Source organism: Rattus rattus, chromosome 2, assembly GCF_011064425.1.
Source record: "Rattus rattus isolate New Zealand chromosome 2, Rrattus_CSIRO_v1, whole genome shotgun sequence".
Classification (NCBI taxonomy): domain Eukaryota; kingdom Metazoa; phylum Chordata; class Mammalia; order Rodentia; family Muridae; genus Rattus; species Rattus rattus.
Genome location: NC_046155.1, coordinates 158830145 through 158852858, shown reverse-complemented (window position 1 = coordinate 158852858; position 22714 = coordinate 158830145). Strand labels below are relative to the sequence as shown.

At 37.3% G+C, this 22714-nt stretch overlaps 3 protein-coding genes across 3 annotated transcripts; 2 read left to right on the top strand and 1 right to left on the bottom strand.

Moving 5' to 3' along the window:
- Window positions 1-3169: 3169 nt before the first annotated feature.
- LOC116894425 (keratin-associated protein 20-2-like) lies at window positions 3170-3328 on the bottom strand. Its single transcript, XM_032896129.1, has one exon. The coding sequence runs from the start codon at window positions 3326-3328 to the stop codon at window positions 3170-3172; it is 159 nt and encodes a 52-aa protein (XP_032752020.1).
- A 6112-nt stretch (window positions 3329-9440) lies between these two features.
- Window positions 9441-9599, top strand: LOC116894424 (keratin-associated protein 20-2-like). Its single transcript, XM_032896128.1, has one exon. The coding sequence runs from the start codon at window positions 9441-9443 to the stop codon at window positions 9597-9599; it is 159 nt and encodes a 52-aa protein (XP_032752019.1).
- A 6328-nt stretch (window positions 9600-15927) lies between these two features.
- Window positions 15928-16086, top strand: LOC116894423 (keratin-associated protein 20-2-like). Its single transcript, XM_032896127.1, has one exon. It carries the CDS (start codon window positions 15928-15930, stop codon window positions 16084-16086), a length of 159 nt encoding a protein of 52 aa, XP_032752018.1.
- Window positions 16087-22714: the final 6628 nt, after the last annotated feature.

The window sequence follows — 22714 nt, the reverse complement described above, 5'->3', positions numbered from 1 at the left end:
AACCTTATGTAGGGTGATCTAAAGGGAACACGCATAGGAAGATTCCAAGCTCACACCCACAACATCTGTGCTGTTTGACTTTTAGGTCTCCTATACTCATTCATTCAGCTGCAATCTTCACCGTTTCTCTTTTCCTAACAGTTGTGCTATGCTCAATTGTGTAAGTTTCATGCAGGTTTAAGGCACGTTTACATGTAGTGGACCTCAGTGCTGTCTCTGTTTCCTTGATATATGGAGTAGAGCAGTAATGATCACAGATGAGCAATGCTATTAGGATAGAGAGAACTTTGTGTATATGGGCAAGCACTGCAGAGTGGGGTCATGTGGTAGATCTATTTCTAGTTTTTTTGCAGTTATTTTTGTTTCTTTTTAAGTTTATTTTTTCAGGAACCTTCACACCAATTTCCACGGTGGCAGTGTTGTTTTATCTTCTGACCAAATGCAAATAAATGTTGTCCCTTCTTCAAGTCTACCCCCAGCATTTTCTTTTTTCTATTTTTTCAAAGTCACATTTTATATTTTTATTTAAGTGCTGGTAAGAAGGGGCTGTTTACAGTTACCAAAATTTGTCAGTTGATTAGATTTGTGTATAGTTAAGATCTGTGTGTTGGTAACTTTTTAATGAAAGATTTATTTAGTTCTATTTTTATGTATATTAGTATTTATTTGCAAGTATGTATGTTCACAATGTGTGTGCAGTGCCCAAGAAGGCCAGAAGAGTGTATCATATCTACTGTAGTGGAATTACAAATGGTTGTGACAGGGATGCTGGGATCTAAACCCAGGTACTTTGCAGGAACAACCAGTGCTCTTAACTGCTGAGCCATCTCCCAGCCTGTATCAGTATATATTTTTAATGAGAAAAAACTTCAAATTATCTTTAAAAATGTGTAACTTATAGGAATCGCACAACTCTTCTTTGGTAAAACAACAACAACAATGACAATAATAATAATAAGTCATTGCTAACACACACAATACCATTTTAAAGAATTTATGTATATTAAAGAGAGAGAGGAAGAAAGGGGTCAGGGAGAGAAGAGAGTCAGAGAGAGAGAGAGAGAGAGAGAGAGAGAGAGAGAGAGAGAGAGAGAGAGAGAGAGAGAGGCCCACCCCAGCATTTGCAACCAGCTTCATCCCTATTAGCTAGTTTTCTTAGTGTTGCAAATTGTTAGGCACACTGCTGTAAGATAAAATCTTTGTCAGTTTTAAATATCTGAAAACTCTGTTCTACAAAAATGGGTGATCTGTCAATACATGTGCCCAGCTGTATAGGGGTGTGAATAATGTTGGTGTCATCAGCTCTGTTCTAATTGAATTTAAGTTCAATTTTAGAAGATGCAACCCATATGGGCCATCATTACTGGATAAAGCACCTGTGGTCCTACCATAGGCCCTATGTGTAGAACCTACTAACAGAGTTCTGTTAAATGGGCCTAGTTTTAAATGATATTGTTATACACATAGATTGGTATACCTCTCAACTTTGATCAGAGCCATGCATATTTGCAATAGATAATGATTATCACACGGATCCAAACTGGTTAAATGTGCAGAATTGACTATGGAATGAATCCTCAGCCCCTAACAGGGTACACACATGATCTCTCTCTCTCTCTCTCTCTCTCTCACACACACACACACACACACACACACACACACACACACACACACACACACACACACACACAGAGAGAGAGAGAGAGAGAGAGAGAGAGAGAGAGAGAGAGAGAGAGGATAGAGTATATTAAGAATATTTGAAAGGGTCATGTTTTTTCAGACATAGCAGGCTAGTTTAATGTATGAATTCACCAAAATTATAATAGCAAGCTAAAGCAAAACAAAATCCCAATATGAAGTGGGAAGTTGGTAATGAATTCCTGCTTTTAACTAAGGAGCTGTTTGTCTTTGATAGATGCTAGTATGTGTTGGTCAGCTTCTTTATTGGTGTGGTCCTAGGTAGGTCTACCATACTCCAGGTGATAGCTACCCATCCTAGAAGATTTAGCCAATATAAGTTGGACTTGACAAGTTTAAGGAAAAAATTAGAAAAACAAAAATCATACACAAATTTGGTCAAGCCTAAAGGGGGTTATTCTGAGAAGAGGAAGGCAAAACCATTAATTTAATCAAATTACAAGTGTACAAAGTTTACCAAGAACTTAAAACAACAAAAACTGAATACAAAAGATTCTTTGCTAATTCTCATTAAATGTTTGGATGTGAGTTCAAAATCGCAAGCAACAAAACAAAACAGTAGAGTCCCTTGTGCCCATCTAGCATAGCAGGAAAATCTACACACTATTCTATACAAAGAATAGGAATTCAGTAACCAAAATATATTTGGAATACCTGAAAATAAAAGGTATAAAGAAAATAAATTGATTTTATATTTGTTAGAGAGTTATCATAACTATTTTAAAGGAAAATCTGTAGCTGACCAAGACTGAATATTTAAATCCTATCTGATAGTCACAATGAAGTTGTTCTCTACAATTGACAGTAAACTGGATGTTAGAAACAAGATGGGTATTAGGGGACATGTAAAGTTAAGAGAACCCAGTTCACAGGGACAAGTGCATGGTGACACCCACTACAGAAGGCACCTTGGATATTTTCCCCCAGATATTTAGAGAATTAACTTGTAATAGCTCTCAGCATTTTCCTAGCAGATGAAAGGATTTGATCTCAGAGAAATGACTGCACTTGTGAATTTATTGTGACATAACAATAGCAGCAATATGAAGATAGTAAAAATGTATACCAATGAAGGAATATTTGAAAAGGACCCCCCCTCTCTTTCTCCTTAAATCCTCATCCATGTTCTATACACAATCACACATGTGCACCAAACAGATATGAATACGTAAACATCCATTCCACATTTAGGAAAACTATAGGAAAATATTTTAAAGAAATAGTTTATTTTAAAACATATATGTTCATAGAAAAGTTAAGAATGAAAGTGGATCACATTTTTTTTTGTCATCATGATGTAAGTTGCTTCTCTGAAAATATTCATGCAGTGAAACTGAAGATGGGGAATCAGGTGAGCATGTTGTACTTTATTTATTCCTCTTCAAATAGTTTCATGCAAGGTTGGAATTTATGAAGTTATTTAAGAACTTCTGATGTGAAGAAAGTTGGTGCGAGCAGCTGAAGAAATTCTTCAATAGAAGCCATAGGACCAGTATCTTCTACAGCACAATGGGCGGCAACAGCCATAACCATAGCCACCATAGCCACAGCCATAGCCACAACCATAGCCACAGCCTAGGCCACCATAGCCATAGCCCAGGCCTCCATAGTAGCTGCCATAGTAACACATGATGTTCAGATATAGACAACCAGTAGGTTCTTTGAGTCTGGGTGTCACCATCTGTCAAGGGCCTTTTATACACCTGCGTTGTTGTTGGGAAAACCACAGGCATTGAAGTGTGACACGTATCAGCACTGTGCTTCAGAGGACGTAATGGGTTTCATGATTTACTGGAAAGATGAGGCTGCATAACTGAGATTATTATGCTCTTCTGTCAGAATCCCAAAGTCAAATTATAGAGCTCCAATATGAAATTCTGACTCAATTTTCAAGCTTGTCTCAATCTATATTTAACTTAAGTATTTATAAATGCAGTCTGTGGTACAATACAAATCAGAAAAATATTTTTCTGCTTTTAGCATTTGTTTGCTTTTCAATATTCTATGGGACTGAGGCCCTTGTGTACTGTTGTGCTGATTTAGGATAAATCACACAGTTTAAATTTTCTGAGTCTCGTTTATGTTATCAATTCAGTGGCTGTGTACATCTTCCACAAGCATAGTTAGACGTATACTGACCTCAAGGAATACATGAATTATTTATTTTATGTCCAGAAAGTCGATGGCCATTTTATAATTTAAACATAGATATGTCATTTCACACTTTTGTTTATTATCTCACATGGAAGTGATAAGGATGTATCTTTGAAAGAAACTATGGTTTTAATTGCCTGTTCCATCCTTTTTTATTCCAACGGAGGTCATTTTTTTTCTGCAAACATTGATGCATGATTATTTTGAAGTTTCTGGAAATTTTCTGGTTCCATACCCAAGTTCCAGGGCACTTTGTAGTATCTACACAGCCCTGGGTTCTATTTCCACTTTTCCCCCAAACCTTCTATGCAAGTGTACATACTCTAAAATGGATTCAAGAGTGTGGAGATTTTTCTGTACTTCAGTTTGAATCTGATCCATACTGTATTTAATGTAAACAGAAATAACAGACAATAGGAAGATACAGTTCCATTTAGTTTAGAAGTTCCATAAAGATATTTGAAATGTTTTATAAAGCAAATTAGATTCAGTGAAGAGCAAAGCTCTGTGGCCTAAATATGGTATCTCACACTTGGAATCATAGCCTTTGGGAGGCTGAGGCTGGAGCTGCTGCCAGGAAATTTGAGGCTATCCTAGGCTACATAGTGAAGTTTTGCCAACCAATACACACACAGAGGTGAGGTACAATCTACATCAAGGCAGTCATCAGAAGACTTCTTAAGCATCACCTCCTGCTCTTACTTTACAGCAGCTGAGGACCAAGTCTCTCCAGATACCACAGTCTCTGTTAGTGGTTAACCTTCTCATCTTTGAATAAGAAATCAGTCATAGATGTGTAGACACTATGAAGCATGTTTCCCTTCTTATTTCCTCTTACTCTAATATATACTCTTAAGTACCTAGCTAGGGTAATGAGTGAAATGGGTGTTTAATTCTCTATCTATCTATATCTATCTATCTATCTATCTATCTATCTATCTATCTATCTATCTATCTATCTATCTATCTATCTATCTCTCTCTCTCTATCTATCATCTTTCTTTGTGTCACTCATCTATCTTCTATCATATACATCTGCCTATTTATTCTATGATCTATCTATCCATTTACCTACCTTCCATCTATCATTGATATTATATATATATATGTATAATCTACATCTATCTATTCATCTATCTATATATCTATTATACTTCTATCTAGCAATCTGTCATCTATTAATCCATTAATGCATCATCTATTTATTCATCTATCTGTTTGTCTGTCTGCCTATATATAACTATAGAGCTAATTTTATCAGCTCTGCATCATTTAAAGCATTAATATATACAACCATCATAGACATTTTGATAGGAGAGATCCAGAGTCACCAAAGGCATTTTAGTAAGGTAGAGATTATTGTTAGATATTAACTTTAGTCTTTTGCTTTAATGTTTTGTTTCATCTTATATTGATATATATCAGTGAATAAAAATTTAAATCTAAAATATTTCTATGTTCTCTTCATCTATTGCTCATTTCATTGTGCTTCTACCACTTGCATCATTTGACCGATGTCACCTTGCATCACAAACCTTTAAATGCTACTGTCCCTCATATTGCTTTCATAGAGGCATCACAGTTCACTTTCTAATTGTGTGATTGGGGGCATCTCCAACACAGTCTTATTCTGAGGAGTTTCCTCTTACTTCCAGTTGCCTTCACACTGCTGAAACTTTACTTCACTTTTCTTTGTTTCTTTTTCTTTCTTTGTTTTTTTTTTTTTTTTTTGCTCTCATATATTACATCCTAACTGCAGTTTCCCCTCTTGCCTCTTCTTTCAGTTCCTCCCCCGTCAACTTCCTCTTTCCCAGATTCACTCCTCCTCCATTTCCTTTCAGAAAAGCTTAGGCCTCTCAGGAGTATCAACCAAACATAGCATACCAAGGTGCCATAAGACTAGGTATCAGTGAATCAATGGGAGGCCAGGCCCTTGGTCCTGTGGAGGTTTGATGCCTCAGGTTAGGGCAATGCTAGTGTGGTGAGGTATGAGTGGATGGGTGGAGGTAGCACCCTTATAGAAGCAAGGGGAAGGGGATGGGCTAGGGGTTTGTGGATGGGAAACGTAGAAGGGGGACAATATTTGAAATGTAAATAAACAAAATAACCAATTAAAAATTAAAAAATAAAGAAATTAAAAAATGAAGGGCAAAATAAACAATTAATTAGAAGCTTTAAAAAAATAAGTAGGTGCATCCCCTTACATTAAGCCTGGATTGGACAACCCAGTAGGAGGTACTGGATCCCAGAAACAGACAAAAGAGTCAGAGATATCCCCTGTTCACACTGCTAGGATTTCCACAAGAAGACCAAACTACACATTCATGACATACATGCAGAGTTCCTAGATCAGATCTGTACAAACTCCTTGATTGTCAATTCAGTCTCTGTGAGCCCCTGTGAGCCCTGGTTAGTTGATTATGTAGTTTCCTATTATAATATTATTAACTATTATGTAGTTAGTTGATTATGTGGTATCCTTGACTATCATTGCTCCAATTCTTTCTTCCTTTCTTCTATAGGATTCTCAGATTACTGGGACCATTCTTTCATTTTTCTCTTCTCATTTGAGAAGAGAGATACATGATGCAGTCACTGAAAGATATTTGTTCATATAAAATTGAAACCAGCAATGAGAGAAAGTTTCAAGGGTTTTTAAAGAGCAACTGTAATGTTTTTATGCCTGGCTAAGGGTCAGGTGGGCAGAGGAGAGATGGTTGGCAATATAAAGGACATAATGAGTAAGGCTTAACTCTCATGAAGGGACACACAAAATATTCTGCAGATAATCTTTTGTACGTATTCTAGTGAAATATCACTTTTTTCATATTTGACTCAGGAGAAGTTATTCACTAATCTACTTCTAACTGAAGGAAGCTATCTAAATAGAGTGATGTATATAAATCAAGTGTTGCTTTTCTTAGAGTGTCAGGAAGGTTGAATGAAAGACAGCCTGCACTCTGTGGTGATTAATTGGGTTCATCTCAATACCCAGCACACAAGCTGATTCCATACATAAGAACAAAATATGTATTCTATAAATGTGTTCATTTGCCTCTATAATATCTACTTTTAACTGCTTAACTGCTGTGCCTTGTATGGCTTAGGGATTGTCTTATCTGAGAAGATGAAAATGTGGACATGAGAGGCGCATAGGCACATGTACGGAAAAGCTGGGATCAGGTTGACACTGTTCTCTGACTAAGATACAACAACAGCAACAAAGACAGTGTGTAAGAGGAGGAGGGAGAATAGTTCATCGTGGTGTGGAGCAGCCTCCAGCTGCACACTTCAGAAATGCAGTTGATACTTTCAGCACGCATTGTCAACATCCGTTCTTGTACCAGGGTACAATTACCATTCCTCTGAGCCTGACCCAGGGAAGCTTTACTGTATCTATCAGTCTGTGGCATTGGACAGAGGTGTACTCATGTCTGTAACACACTTCAACTCAGGACTTAACCACTCCAGTATCTAATCCTGGAAAACACATGATGGCGAAATATACAGTAAATAGAAAAGAAATTGAACACACAGGACAAACATTTTCAATATAAATTTCTCTATGAACCTACTTAGCCTCAACAAAGGCAAAACTAAGAACTCCCCCACATGAAGCATTTTATGAATGCTGAAATCTTATATGAAAGATAAGTCTAAGTTTGAAGCATTCAGTATGATCATGGCACTGCAATGGTTTATTTTGGTTTGTCTTTACTGTTCAGCAAGACGAGTAAGTTATGTCTCCAATGGACATTTGAGAAGTGTAAGAAGTCATAGAAGAAATATTTCTATATAGGCTGAGCAGCTCCACATGTTTCTCAATAGAGTACTTAAGACCAATATTCCCCACAGCAACTTGGAGGACAGCAGACATTCTATACTCTCCATAGCCATAGCCCAGGCCTCTATAGTAGCTACCATAACTCGGTTTTGAGAGTGAAAGGATTCAGTTGAGCATTTTGCCAGCATCCTCTTTGTGAATGTCACTGGCTGCTTTTGGCTATCAACACTTTACATGGCTGAAGGGACAAATCCCAGGCTGGTGTTAGCCTCATTTTTAGGATTAACTCACATTTAAAGAATGTACAGTTTACTAGGGACACAGATGCTCTCATAGTTGGGCATCCTTTAGACATGGTGCCAGGATCCTGAGAAAACAAATGGGTACCTTTAACTGGAAAACTTGTGAAATATAAATGTCAATCATGAAGCACCGTGTTTTTTTTTAGTTTCATGTCTATGACAAGTTGCACTGGAGGCACATTCATCTCATGCTATTTACTCCATTTTGGCTATACACATCCACATGACAGCAGGATGAGCATGTAGGATTTATTATTGTCTCTCTGTGGAGTTCATGACTAGGGACATTTCAGTAGCTACGAAGCTAACAATATACTTATTCATCATGTGTAAATAAGTATGTCCTTTAGATAAGGACTAACCATGAAGTTTTTATGTAGAATGTCTGTAAGTGCCCTTTTTCTTCTAGTGCCAGCTCTTACTTTACCTTGAGATTTGTTAGGCAATATCTTTCCAGTTGGTATGTAAGTTACTGTACTAATGAAATAAGAAGACTTCCAAATATGTATTTGTTAATTCTCCTCAAAGAGTGTAAGTTTCCTCCCTTGGGTAAATAAATATCATTGTAAATCTGAGGACCACATTGTCTGTGCTCTGTTCAAAACTGAATTATTGGTCATGATACAATTCCAGTCCAAGTACAGGTTTGGGATCTTTCACATCTCTCTGCATGGGTCTAGTATCTTTACTAGTCTTTTCAGATGCTCTTGGGCAGTTGCATGTCAAAGGCAAAGAACAGCAGTCAATATATAGCCTAGTGGTGAAGTTGATAGACTGTCATTTATAGGAACTGTTTCTGTCCAGTAGAGAAGTAATTTTCTTCTTACATAAAGTCAGGTGTCTTTTTAAGTAATATTGTTTTCCATGTTCTGCTTTTGGTGGATATTATTCTTTTTCAGAATGAACATAAAAGTATATATTTTATGTATAAGTTCTTATAACCTGAGCAATTAAGGAAGAAATAGGTCTCAAAGAATAGGTCTATATTTAATGAAACTTTTTTTTTTTTTACAAATTGAAGTAATAGAGATGCCCCCCACATCCTGCCATCAAAAAAGCCTTAAAAGGGGTTTACTATCTTAATAATTTTAATCGCCTAATGGAATCGGGTCATATAAATTAACCAAAATAAATACAGAATCAATTAGAATGTTGAAAATAGAACAAGAGTTTTATTTCTTTAAAGTAAATTTAAATTACTTATCTTTTGAGAATTTCACAAGCAGTTACTATATTTATGTCATACCTATCTCTCCTTCTCCCCTCCCTGACTCCCCCCCATGCTCACCTCTATCTTAAATCCCTATGATTTCACTGTGGAATCTTGTCAGTTATGCATCTTGTGTCTGTTTTCTGAAGCACAGTACAGGCGTGTCACATTGCAATGCTTGTGGTTTCCTCCCCCAAAACAACCCATGTGTATAAAAGGTCTTTGGCAGATTGTGATGTCCAGACTCATAGAACCTACTACTAGTCCATAACTGGCATTCACTCCTTATACCATGTGTTGCTATGGTGGATACTATGGAGGCCTGGGCTATGGCTATGGCAGCTTAGGCTGTGGCTATGGATGTGGCTATGGCTGTGGCTATGGTGGCTATGGTTATGGTTGCTGCCGCCCACTGTGCTGTAGAAGGTACTGGTCCTGTGGCTTCTACTGAGGAGTTTTTGCAGCTGCTGACACCAATTTGCATCACATCACAAGTTCTTTGAAATCATCTAAAATTACAATCATGTACTAAACTATCTGAAGAAAAATATATAAAACACAACATGCTCAACTTGCAGAGAAATTCACTGTCTTCATAATGCTATTGAGAATGAAATCCAGTTAGATTACCCCATGTTAAAATAATTCGTTTTAAATAAACTATTTCATTGAAAACATTGATTTCTTTGATTTAATTTAATAGTTTCAATCTATATGAAATATATGTCTTTATATTCCTGCTTTCTTGGTCATAACACTGTGGGTTATTTTGCAGGTAAATAGAGAGAAAATATGGAGGACTAAGAAGGAAAAAGAGAGAAGTGTGAATATTCATTTACTGATAGACACTTTGGGTTGTTTACATCTTTGATTTGTGAGTAATGTCACAAGGAATTTGGTAGTAGAGATATTTTTTGAAGGTCACATCTTCCTGCCTTCTAGATTTCAGAAGTGTCACACAGTGGGTCTATGAATATTTGATGAAGGGGCTACACTGTATTTTCTTTAATAGTTGTCACCATATACATTCTTGGAGAGGAGAACATTTCAATTTCTTTCACAGGTTCTTTGTTACTTATTTTCTTCCATTATTCTTTTTAAAAGAAATTATTTATGTATTCACATCACAAATATTTCCCCACTCACAAAGTCCCTTCCCCCACTCCCTGCTCCACTCCTCTGAAAGGGTGGGGCCCCTCCTGGGTATCCCCCTACCCTGGCACATTAACGCTCTAAAGGATCAGGCACATCCTCTCCCACTGTGGCCAGACAAGACCGCCCTGTTGGGGAATGGATTCCACAGTCAGCCTACAGTCTTAGGGACAGTCTCCACTCCTGCTGTTGGAGAATCCACATGGAGATGCACAACTGCCTAGCCCCTAAAGGTTAGTTGACTGTGTTAGTCTTCCTGTGCAGTTTCTATCCTCTTAAGAGCCTTCATTTCTTCCCCCATCTCTTCTATAAGAGTACCCAACCTTCATCCAATATTTGGCTGTGTGTCTCTGCATGTGTTTCAATCAGCTATTGGGTAGAGGACAAAGATGCTAGGCTCCTGTCAGCAAGCATAACAGAGTATCATTCATAGTGTCAGGTATTTGTTCTTGCCCATGGGATAAATCTGAAGTTGGGTCCATTATTGGTTGGTCATTTCTTTAGTCTCTACTCCATTCTTATTTCTGCATTATTTTTAGACAGGACAAATTTGAGGTTGGAAATCTTGTGGATGGCTTGGTGTCTTTATCCATTCACTGGGAGTCCTGCCTGGCTACAGAAGGTGGCCTCTTATGGTTCTATGTCCCAAGTGTTAGGTATCTCAGCTAATAAAACATGCATTGGCTCTTGGAAGGTTTCTCATCCCAGGTCTGTGGGACTTGCTAGAGATTGACACCCCAACCACTGGCAGCTGCAGACTTCCATTCATTTTCTTGTCCTTCTGGCCCCCTTTTCCCCTCTCAGTATCCTCTTCCACCTATTTCCCTCCCTTCTTCCCTCTGCCTCCTATGACAAGAGAGAATGTGGAATTAGCCTTGAATACATTTTCTTTCTAATAACTATTTTATTAACAGCAGTTTGCCACAGTCTCCCTGTCACTATGATTTTTAGTTTTGAGATATTAGTGAAATGAAATCTTATTTCACCCTTCAGTCACCTGTAGATTTTCTTTTGAAAATTGTCTATTCTAATCTCAGATCTTATTAACATTAACTCACTTTCTTCCTGCTGCTGAGTGGTAGATATTATATAGAAGTTTGGGTTATTAATCTCATATTTATTATATATATTTATATTCTTTGGCAGTTTTGGATTCTTCTGTTGTGTAAAAGATTCTTAGTTGGATACAATAAGACTTTCTTTCCATTTCTAATCTGTTTTTGAAGTCATAACCAGTTGATCCTGAGACTAAATATTAGTTACTGAAGAATTTCAGAAGATGTGTTTTGGTCATATCACCTTTCTCCCCAATTCTTTCCCAGATCCACCATATTTTCTGTCCTTGCCCATACAACTTTGACTCTTCTTTTTATTTATTCACATCCAGCTTTGAAATAACTGAAAAAAGTTGAAAAGAAACTTTGAAAATTTATTTTTTGAGCTAATAATATAACTAAAATAAGAATAAATCCCTGTTTGAGTTGTGCTGTCTACATACTCTGGAATGTGTGGTCCTCTGCGGGGGCGTGATTGATCTAACGAGGGCATCATGTCTAAAGAAATCTTACTGTCCAACTTTTAAGATTTATCAAAGACCAACAATTCCTTACTGAGTAGGGAGTCCTTGTGCCCACCTCCTTTCTCCATGTTGGGATTTTGTCTGATCTGAGCTGGCACAGATCTTCTGTATGCTGTCACAACTGTGGTAGCATATGAAAATGTCCTGCTATGTCTGGAAAGCACTGTCTACTTTCATTTATTCACTGCCGCTTGCTTTTGCAGTCTTCTAGTCCATCTTCTCTAAACAATGATACCCGATCTCTGAGAAGATGGAGAGTGACACAGAGGTTCCATTTGTGGCTGAGTAGTTTGCAGACACACTATGCACATGGATCAGTTGTTGTTCTTTGTGAGAATTACCATCTATTTCAGAAAGAAGCTTCTCTGAAGAGGATTTGGAGATACAGCAGGCAATGGGCATAATGACAAGACATTCACACTCTTTAATATTGTTGCGTCCATTTAGCAGCATAATAATAGCCGTTGTCCACTAAGTCCAAACACATCTTGGCCTGACAATAGTGCCAGATATGTATTTCATTTTACTAACTGTGTTCTGAACACACTCAGAAACTGGCAGCTTACTCCAGTGCTCTTCTTTTGCCAGGCCAGGTTGCTAGTGTTTGCAAGGTTTAAAATTGCATAAGACCCATAGTAATCTCCCTTAGGGAGATACATAAAAGTTTCTAGAACCGAGGAGGCTAACAAGCAGGAGTAAAACAGCCATACAATTACCTGACTGATTTTCCTTTGTTCTGTGACCCATGAACTTGGTATCTTGAGCAATAAAGTCTTATCAAGTCTTAGAAACTAAACCAGAGGATTGGCAAAAATCTGTAATTTGTGGCCTATGAAATGTCTATAGTCAACTATTTTAGGAGTAACCTATTCATGACAATGACTTATTTCATAGCCTGTAGTATCTTACTTTTAGATTCTCCTCTTTCCTGCCTCCCTACTTGTCCCGCGCTACGTCTCGCCAGCAGGAACGACGCGGCACACACAGGATCCTACTACAGAAAAGCTTTAATGCGTCTTGAGAGGAAGAGCATAAGCTTACAATGCGGAGACGCCGAGTGAGGAATAACCGTCTGTTATATAGGAAACTATCCTCGCCTAGGACGTGTCACTCTCTGACTGGTCGCTGCCAATTATGCCAGATGACGTACCAAAGCGTATGTGTCCCTTTGAGTAGGGAAGTTACCAGGCGCCTGCGTATTGCCCTTTTTACTAGGTGCGTTCTGCCGGATGCCGGTGCCATCTTGTAATGGAGTATGTGAGGACAGCTCCTCGGACAGCTCCTCACATCTGTGAGGACAGCTCCTCGGACAGCTCCTCACACCTACTCCATTCCTGTTCTATATTTTTGGCTTTATACATTTATACCTTTACACAACTTCACTCTATCCTTACTCTCTATAAAGCTCTGCACTGCTCCCCCCAATCCATGTGGCTCCTTAGTAATTTCCTCACCTCTTGTTGTTAAGAACAACAACTGACAAATGAGAATTCACAAAACTGAAGCTTCAGTACAGTAAAGAATTCCATCATTTGACTGATCAGACATCCTATATGATGCAAAAAAGTCTTCAATGGCTATACTTCCAATAGAGGCTTAGTATTTAAAATACATAAAGAACTCAAGAAACTAAACATCAAGAAAACAAGCTACTCAATCATAAAGTAGAACATGGAATTAAATAAACATATTTTAAATGCTGAACTCTAAATGATTCATGAAAAAAAGTTTTAAAAATATTCATCATTGTTAGACATCAAGGCAAATGAGAAGGAAAATTACTTTAAAATTTCTTCTCACTTCTGTTAGATTGGTAAGATGAAAAACACAATTGGCTACAAATGCTGGTGTGGATTTGGAGAAAGTAAACTTATTTGTGATAGGTAGGAATGCAAATTGGCTTGGCCACTGTAGCAATCAGCATGGAACTTCCTCAAAAATCTAGAAAAAGATTATTTTATTCAGTTGTAGTAGGCTTGGCTATATAGACAAAAGATTCTACATCCTACTACAGAAATACTGGCTTACCCATATTTAGTATTGCTCTATTCCCAGTATCCAGGACATGGGAGCAGCCTAGATGACCATCTACAAATGAATGGGTAATGAAATGTGCTATATTTATTTAGTGTGATAATATTTAGCTGTTAAGAAAAATGAAAATGTTCAATTTTCATATAAATGGATAGAGTTAAAAATAAACATTCTGAGTGAAATAACCCAGACTCACAAAGTCAAATATCAATCTTTTTCCATAATTTGTGAATATTATCTTTGAATTTTCATATATGTGAGTTTATTTGTAATGTACCTTATTTGGCTTCAGATACAGACTCTATCTATCTATCTATCTATCTATCTCTATCTATCTATCTATCTATCTATCTATCTATCTATCTATCTACAGACTCTAACTATATGCAAGAATGTTTTTGTTGAATAATGATTATTATTTTTTCACTTGAAATATTTGTAGGAACAAAAGTTTTCAGGTTAGGAGATGTAAAATCAGAGGGAAATTTCCTTCTCATCTAATACGTATAGTTACCCTGATATGCTCTCACATATATTTGTTTGTATAACAGAGAGGTTATAATTCCTGAACTAAATATATTTACTAGCTTGCTTCATTATATATGATGTATATTTTTTAAAAATTTATTAAAAGTTCAATCCAAACAGTCCCTTGTCTTCCAATGAAGGCTTTGTACTATTCATATGAATATGCCACCCTTCACCTACAGGCTGAGACAAAGCACATGGCTTATTTGTTCATTTTTAAGGAGTCTGTACAATTGTTCTTTAGAGGGGACAATACTCAGGTTCACATCTAATTTTTTTACATACAAAAAGACAAAGGTCCCATTGCTGGAAAGGGCAATGGAAATTGATGTTTAAGTTTTTATGGTTGTTGTTTTAGGTGTGTGTGTAGCAGCAGAAGCAACAACATCAGCAGTAGTAGTAGAGGTGGTGACAGTGGTGGTGATGGTAATAGTAAGCACATATATGTAAGTGGTGACTGGGGGAATATTTGTAGAAATTGTCTGTCTTGCTTTTGCTCTACAAACTTCATTCCCCTGAGACTGGTTCTTTCACTGCCCAGCAACCAGTGAGACCTAGGCATCCTCCTACTTGTTAACCCTATAGCACCATTTGAAGATACGAAGCATTTAAACTAAAGTGCTTATACTTTCACAGCAGCTACTCCTATCTGCTCGGATATCACTCCAGCTGTCTGGCAAACTGATAAGGTGGTGCCACTGCTCTCCTGCTAAGCCATGTGAGAGGGCTCTTGTATGCCTTGGTTACAAAACAATAAAATGCTAATCAAAGTTGACTTTGGGTTACTCAAACACAATTTCAATATATTGCACAGTAACATCTGCAGTACCATTACATGGGCTCACAAAGAGAAACTTGGAGAATATGTAGTTTCTGCACATAAAATGGTATCTTCTTTTCTGGTGATTTAAAACAACATCCAGGAAAACAATGCTCTCAGGAAAATATACCGCTATGATAATGCTGGCCACCAAATTGCAAATAATGTAACCAATAATTAACTTACTGTTCATGGAAAAAATGGCAGAAATCTTACCTCCAGGTAAGACTGATTACAAATAACAAAATAAAGCAACAGGAAAGAAAATGCCTTCTTTGGGATAATGAATCAAAAAAAAAAGTAAAAAGGATAGAACAGAAAACTGATGGTTTATGTTATCTGACAAAATTATGTCATGCATTCTCTCACCTAAATAAAGAATGGCTTCAAGTTTTGACAACAGAATCAGGATGCACAATTTGACCATGGATCCTGCTTTAGGAGCATAATTATGTCAGTTATGTCAGTCATTTGTGCACCAATAAATCGTGACATTTGTGGTGTTTCTGAAGCACAGTGGACACGTGTGTTGCTGAAATTCCTGTGGTTTTGCCAACAACTACCCAGGTATATAAAAGGCTGTGGACGGATGGTGACATCCAGACTCAAGAAACTTACTTCTGTCTTCAACCGAGTTCCAGCAGTCCATTTCTACTAACTGACACCATGTGCTACTATGGTGGATACTATGGAGGCCTGGGCTATGGCTATGGTGGCCTAGGCTGTGGCTATGGCTGTGGCTATGGCTGTGGCTATGGTAGCTATGGTTATGGCTGCTGTCGCCCACTGTGCTGTGGAAGATATTGGTCTTATGGCTTCTACTGATGGATTTCTACATCTGTTGGCTGTAACCCATTGTCTTATTGGAAACACCTACAAGATTTCCCACATCAGAAATGCCTAACTTCAAATTTTCCACTCTACTAAACTGCCTGAGTTCAACAGTGTCGTCTGTCTTCTCACCTTCACCTGGATTGGAAGATAGCTTGCAGAGACATTCTTCATTGTCTATATGATGCCTTGCAAAATGTGAAACAGTTGGACTCTCAACTTTTATGTGAAAACAAATGCTGTTAAATAAACTATCTCATTGAGAATATTCATCTGTACTTGTGTTTAAAATTCTCCATCATTCTTGAATATGTGTTATGTATCTGTGTCTAATTTGCTACATATGTGAGGTTGCTTGTGGATAAATGACAGAAGACCTGGAGAGGGATATGAGGGAAACAAAGTAAGAGAAGGAGAGGAAGATATTTCTTTTAAATACTCATCTATTGATGTACATATGGGCTGTTCTCATATTCTTCATTATTAAACAAGACCAAACTGGCTTCTATTTATAATTAATCAAGTTGGATTTTGCTATTAAATAGAAATGAGGTTGATGAAGTGTAATTTCCCCCATTTTTTTTGAAAATTTAGTTTTGTTTTTGTTTCCATTACTTTTCCCCCCAGAATTCCAAACAATATAATTTGACCATACTCACCTTGGTTCCAACTCCTCCCAAGTCCATATCCCCTCCCCTGCTCATCCAATTTTGTATACTCTTTTGAAGCAGACAAACTCCTCCCCTCAAAAGAACCCCCAAATCAAATAGTTTGTGTTGCCCGTGTAATCTCGGTTAGATGCCCATCCACTGAAGCTTGGACTACACACAAAGGACTGTATTCTTAAAGAAATCTGACTCTCCCTCTCCAGAAACTATGAACTACCAATAGATCTTTATCAGGGATAGGTGGGGGGAGGGTGAGACTTCAGGACCATTTCTTTTTTCTTTTTTTTTTTTAATTAACTTGAGTATTTCTTATATACATTTCGAGTGTTATTCCTTTCCCTGTTTCGGGCAAACATCCCCCTCCCTTTCTTATGGGTGTTCCCTCCCAACCCTCCCCCATTGCCGCCCTCCCCCCAACAGTCTAGTTCACTGGGGGTTCAGTCTTAGCAGGACCCAGGGCTTCCCCTTCCACTGGTGCTCTTACTAGGATATTCATTGCTACCTATGAGATCAGAGTCCAGGGTCAGTCCATGTATAGTCTTTAGGTAGTGGCTTAGTCCCTGGAAGCTCTGGTTGCTTGGCATTGTTGTACATATGGGGTCTCGAGCCCTTCAAGCTTCTTCCAGTTCTTTCTCTGATTCCTTCAACGGGGGTCCTATTCTCAGTTCAGTGGTTTGCTGCTGGCATTCGCCTCTGTATTTGCTGTATTCTGGCTGTGTCTCTCAGGAGCGATCTACATCCGGCTCCTGTCGGTCTGCACTTCTTTGTTTCATCCATCTTGTCCTAATTGGGTGGCTGTATATGTATGGGCCACATGGGGCAGGCTCTGAATGGGTGTTCCTTCAGTCTCTGTTTAATCTTTTGCCTCTATTCCTGCCAAGGATATTCTTGTTCCCCTTTTAAAGAAGGAGTGAAGCATTCACATTTTGATCATCCGTCTTGAGTTTCATTTGTTCTAGGCATCTAGGGTAATTCAAGCATTTGGGCTATAGCCACTTATCAATGAGTGCATACCATGTATGTCTTTCTGTGATTGGTTAGCTCACTCAGGATGATATTTTCCAGTTCCAACCATTTGCCTACGAATTTCATAAAAAGTCGTTGTTTTTTGATAGCTGAGTAATATTCCATTTTGTAGATGTACCACATTTTCTGTATCCATTCCTCTGTTGAAGGGCATCTGGGTTGTTTCCAGCTTCTGGCTATTATAAATAAGGCTGCAATGAACATAGTGGAGCACGTGTCTTTTTTATATGTTGGGGCATCTTTTGGGTATATGCCCAAGAGAGGTATAGCTGGATCCTCAGGCAGTTCAATGTCCAATTTTCTGAGGATCCTCCAGACTTATTTCCAGAATGGTTGTACCAGTCTGCAATCCCACCAACAATGGAGGAGTGTTTTCAGGACCATTTCTATCCCTCTGCTGGAACTTTGTCAAGCCTCAGCCTATGGAGGCCTTGGGAATGCTGCATCAGCTGCTGTAAATTCACACTTACATACAACTGCCTGGCATGCCCATTAAACACTATTTTCCAACACTCATGCACCACTTTACGATTTTTACAATTTTTCTATTACCCTTCTTCCTCAACGATCTTTGATACTTGGTAGGATAGGCTGTGATATACATGTCTTATTCAGGGAGAGGTATCTCTAGTCCCTTATTTTCTGTACTTTGATCATTTGTGGGTCTCTCTGTATCAAGTAACATCTTTCGCACTCAATCCATCTGTGGAGCTGTTGGGCATATTCCCAAGGGACTGTATATCGTAGGAGTGACAACTACCCCTGTGTTCAGTGCTATCCTACTCCCAATACCTAGGAAATGGAAATAATTTAGGCATCCATTAACTGATTATTATACTAGAAAAATGTGTTTCATTTACAGAATTCAATACTTTTAGATATTAAACATTGTGAAATTCTCAGGTAAATGGACAAAGCAGAAGCCACCATTCTGAGTAGGTGGGAACACAGCCCTTCTGGGGTTCTCTCTCATTTGCAGATGTTAGCCCTGGATCTCAGATATGTGTGTCCTGTTTTCTCTTTTCTTTGATGAGTAACTATTCTAATTCTCTGTTAACTTTAATTCAGGTTATTTTCATTTCACTTTTTACTTACATTATTCTGCATAAACGTAATTGATAATTGTGTATCAGATTATGTATATTTTCCTTTGTATAAATTTTCTTCTCATTCTGAATTATTTTACAGAGCTGTTTGTATAATAGTTTTTAATAAAGTTTATTATTATCCTAGTAATTGAAAATGTGATATTTTTCTTTTTTCTATGTCTTTAATTTTCTTTATTGGTATCTCATAATTTCAAATAATACTGTTTCAGTAAATAGTCCTTAAAATGTGATTTTATATAATAGTATACATTATCATATATTCTTGGGCATTCATAGGTTCAATTGGAGTTTTATGTTTCTTATGATGTAAACATATGCATATCTTTAAAATATTATTCTATAACAAGACAAAATTTTATCTAACTCTATGATTCTAAACAGTACCTACAAAATGACACCTGAGATATGTGTCTGAAAGTGTTACATTACTTGTCTCTTCCTGAGAAACTTACTACAGGACATTTTCTGAAAACAATTTTATAATATTCCCTCTGTTTCTACTTTCTTCATTTACCACAGGAACTAGAAATTACTTTTCTTAGGGTTTTTCTTAGAAGCATTTCATGATAAATATTCCGATAAAAGGCTCTTGGCCAAAATTGAACAAGATTAGCTAAAAGGGGAGAAAGCTGCATTATTATCTCAGAAGAGCAGAGAGACCATGTGGGACTTTGGAATATGTTAGCTTTTACCTAAATCACTGCTTACTTCTGAAGATCCCTGTAGTGTCTCTGTCCTCTAACTTCTTGAGTTAGGATTTCTGACCAGTGAAGGAGACACATTCTCTTTGTTTTTGGTTTTTTATCCCTCCAGAATTTCTTGTAATTGAAACATTTCTTTCCTGAATTACTGAAAATGTTCTCTTATTTTCTTCTAAGTTCAATTACCAACATCTTGGCGTGCACACACTAGTACTGAGGATATACAATTTATAAAACTGTGCAAACTAATGCCAGGATTTAATTATGTTGCAAGGCTAAATTTATTTGATTTGTTTGTAGACATTGCATTTTAAAATGCTTAGTTAAATAGTTGTTATTGAAAATATTTATGTAGTCGAAGGAACTAATAACCATTCCAGGCATACAAATGCAACAAATTTCTTGACATCAGATCTATTAAAAGATACACTAAAAGGAATTTGTCACGTGGAAAGAAAATTATTTCCTTTAAAAACAAAATTTCCATTGAGAAATAAGAGAGCAATGACTATCACAGTAAATATGATCAGTATTTCCATATAATGCATTGTCATCCTCTTTGATCTTTGTGGAGTACCAAACTATATATATATATATATATAGAAACAAGAAACTAAATAATAGAACAAAAGATAAATTTTTATAGTGGCATTTAAGCACTTTAAGAATTACATGAAGATACAGTGCTAATTTATCTTAAGATATAATCTGAAAGAACTGCATTTTATTCTTTATTGAATGACAATTTCAGTAATAAGATAACATATAATTTCAATTGAAGGGGCAGAAAAACAGAGCCAGGATGATGGCTGTGGGCATCAAGGTCTTCACTACCAAGCAGGAAAACCTGAGTTTGATCCCTGGGTCTCACACACTGGAAACAGGTAATTGATTTCTTCATGTTTTCTTCTGATCTCTGTGTGTGTACATGTGTGTGTGTACGTGTGTGTGTGTGTGTGTGTGTGTGTGTGTGTGTTTTATACTGGCATTCATGTACAAACACATAACAATAATTGTGATAAAATTCATTTACCAAATAAATAAATGTTGTAAAAAATCTTTTAACACATATATAAATTTAATAAAAAAAGCTTTTAAAGAGAAAAAATAGGATATAAAATATTTGATAAAATGGAAAACAGGAAACAAAAATCTTGAGAAAAGATAAAACAGTAATGCTATATATATTAGTATATATATATATCCATCATATCCATGTATTAGTATAAATAGTGTGAATAAACTAAATACACCAGAGAAAATTCAGAAAATTAGAGTGGGTAAACACAGTATTAAGTACATGTTGCTAAAAGAGACACTTTCTTAATATTCCAAAAGATATTTGAAAGTTAAGGGTTGTTATAACCTGTTAACATTAAATAGAAAGTATCATCATATTAATAACAGATGAGGTAGACTTTAAGGCAATAAAGCTCTACAAGTAAAGAATTCAATAATATCATAAAGAGACCAAACTATTAGAAAATCTAGCAACTTCAAAATTATGTAACTAACATAGTTATCAGTCATGTAATAGCTCTTACCACAACTATAATAAGTGCATTAAATGAGTATTAATAGCTCTATGGATAGGTAATATATGTATAGATAAACAAAGATATAGAGTTTCAAAATGTTACAATTATTAAATTTGACAGAAACTTAAAAATAAATGAATTCAAATTCTGTAGATAGCATTATTACTTTGTATTTTTTAAAAAATTATTTTATTTGTTTACACTTCAAATGTTGTCCCTCTTCCCGGCCCCACCCCTCCATAACTCCCCATCCCATTCCCCAACTTCCCTTCATCTATAACAGGGTGCTCCCTCCCCCACCCATCCACTTCTACCTCATTCCTCTAGCATTCCCCTTCTCTGGGGGATCAATCCTCTACAGGACCAAGCACAACCCCTCCCACTGAAGCTAGACAAGGCAGCCTTCTGCTACATATGTAGTGGGGGCCACGGACTAGCTCATGTATGTCCTTTGGTTGGTGGCTTAGTCTCTGGGAAATATGAGGGGTCCTGTTAGTTAGTACTGTTTTTCTTTCTATGGGTTTGCAATCCTTTCAACTCCTTCAGTCCTTCCCTAACTCTTCCATAGGGGCCTTGAACTCAGTCCAATGGTAGTCTGTATCTGCATCTTTCTCAGTAATCTGCTGGTAGAGCCTCTCAAAGGACAGCCTAGCATCAGTAATTAGTGTCTGGGTTTGGTGCCTGATTATGAAATGCATCCCAAGTTGGGCTGGTCTCTGGATGACCTTTCCTTCAGTCTTTGCTTCATTTTCGTCCATGTATTTCCTTTAGACAGGAACAATTCTGGGTCAAAATTTTGAAGGTGGGTGGGTGGCCCCATCCCTCAGCTTTGGGCCATGTCTATATACTAGAGGTAGTCTCTTCCGGTTCCATTTTCTTACTGCTGGGCATTTTTGTTAATGTCATCCCCACTGGGTCTTGGGAACCTCTCACCTCCCTGGTGTCTGGGACTTTCTAGAGGTTCCCACTGTTCCCCACCCTACTGCTGCACATTTCTGTTTATTCTTCTGGACCCCTGGGATTCCCTACACTTTCCCCCCATACCTGATCCTGACTCCCCTTTTTTCCATCCCCAACCCTGCTGACAAGGTTTTGCCCTCCCTCTGCTTCACATGATTGTTTGGTTCCCCTTCTTAGTGGGATTGAAGCATCCGCACTTGGGCTTTCCTTCTTGTTTGGCTTCATATGGTCTGTGAATTCATATCAGTATTTGGAACTTTTTGACACCTCAGAAGATGGAAAGATGGGTAGGAATAGCATAGTAAAAATGGCTATCTTATCAAAAGCAAACTACAGATTCAATGCAATGCTCATCAAAATTCCAACTCAATTCTTCACAGAGGTAGAAAGAGCAATTCTCAAATTAATCTGGAATGGCAAAAAACCTAGGATAGGGAAAACTATTCTCAACAATAAGAGAACTTCTGGGGGAATCACCATAACTGACCTCAAGCTGTACTGCAGAGCAATAGTGATAAAAACTACATAGTATTGTGACAGAAACAGACAGATTGATCAATGGAATAGAATTGATGACTCAGAAAAACCCATGTACCTATAGACCTTTGACCTTTGACAAC

Coding starts and splice junctions, on each gene's coding strand:
- LOC116894425 (XM_032896129.1), bottom strand. CDS start 3,328: ATGTGTTACTATGGCAGCTACTATGGAGGCCTGGGCTATGGCTATGGT.
- LOC116894424 (XM_032896128.1), top strand. CDS start 9,441: ATGTGTTGCTATGGTGGATACTATGGAGGCCTGGGCTATGGCTATGGC.
- LOC116894423 (XM_032896127.1), top strand. CDS start 15,928: ATGTGCTACTATGGTGGATACTATGGAGGCCTGGGCTATGGCTATGGT.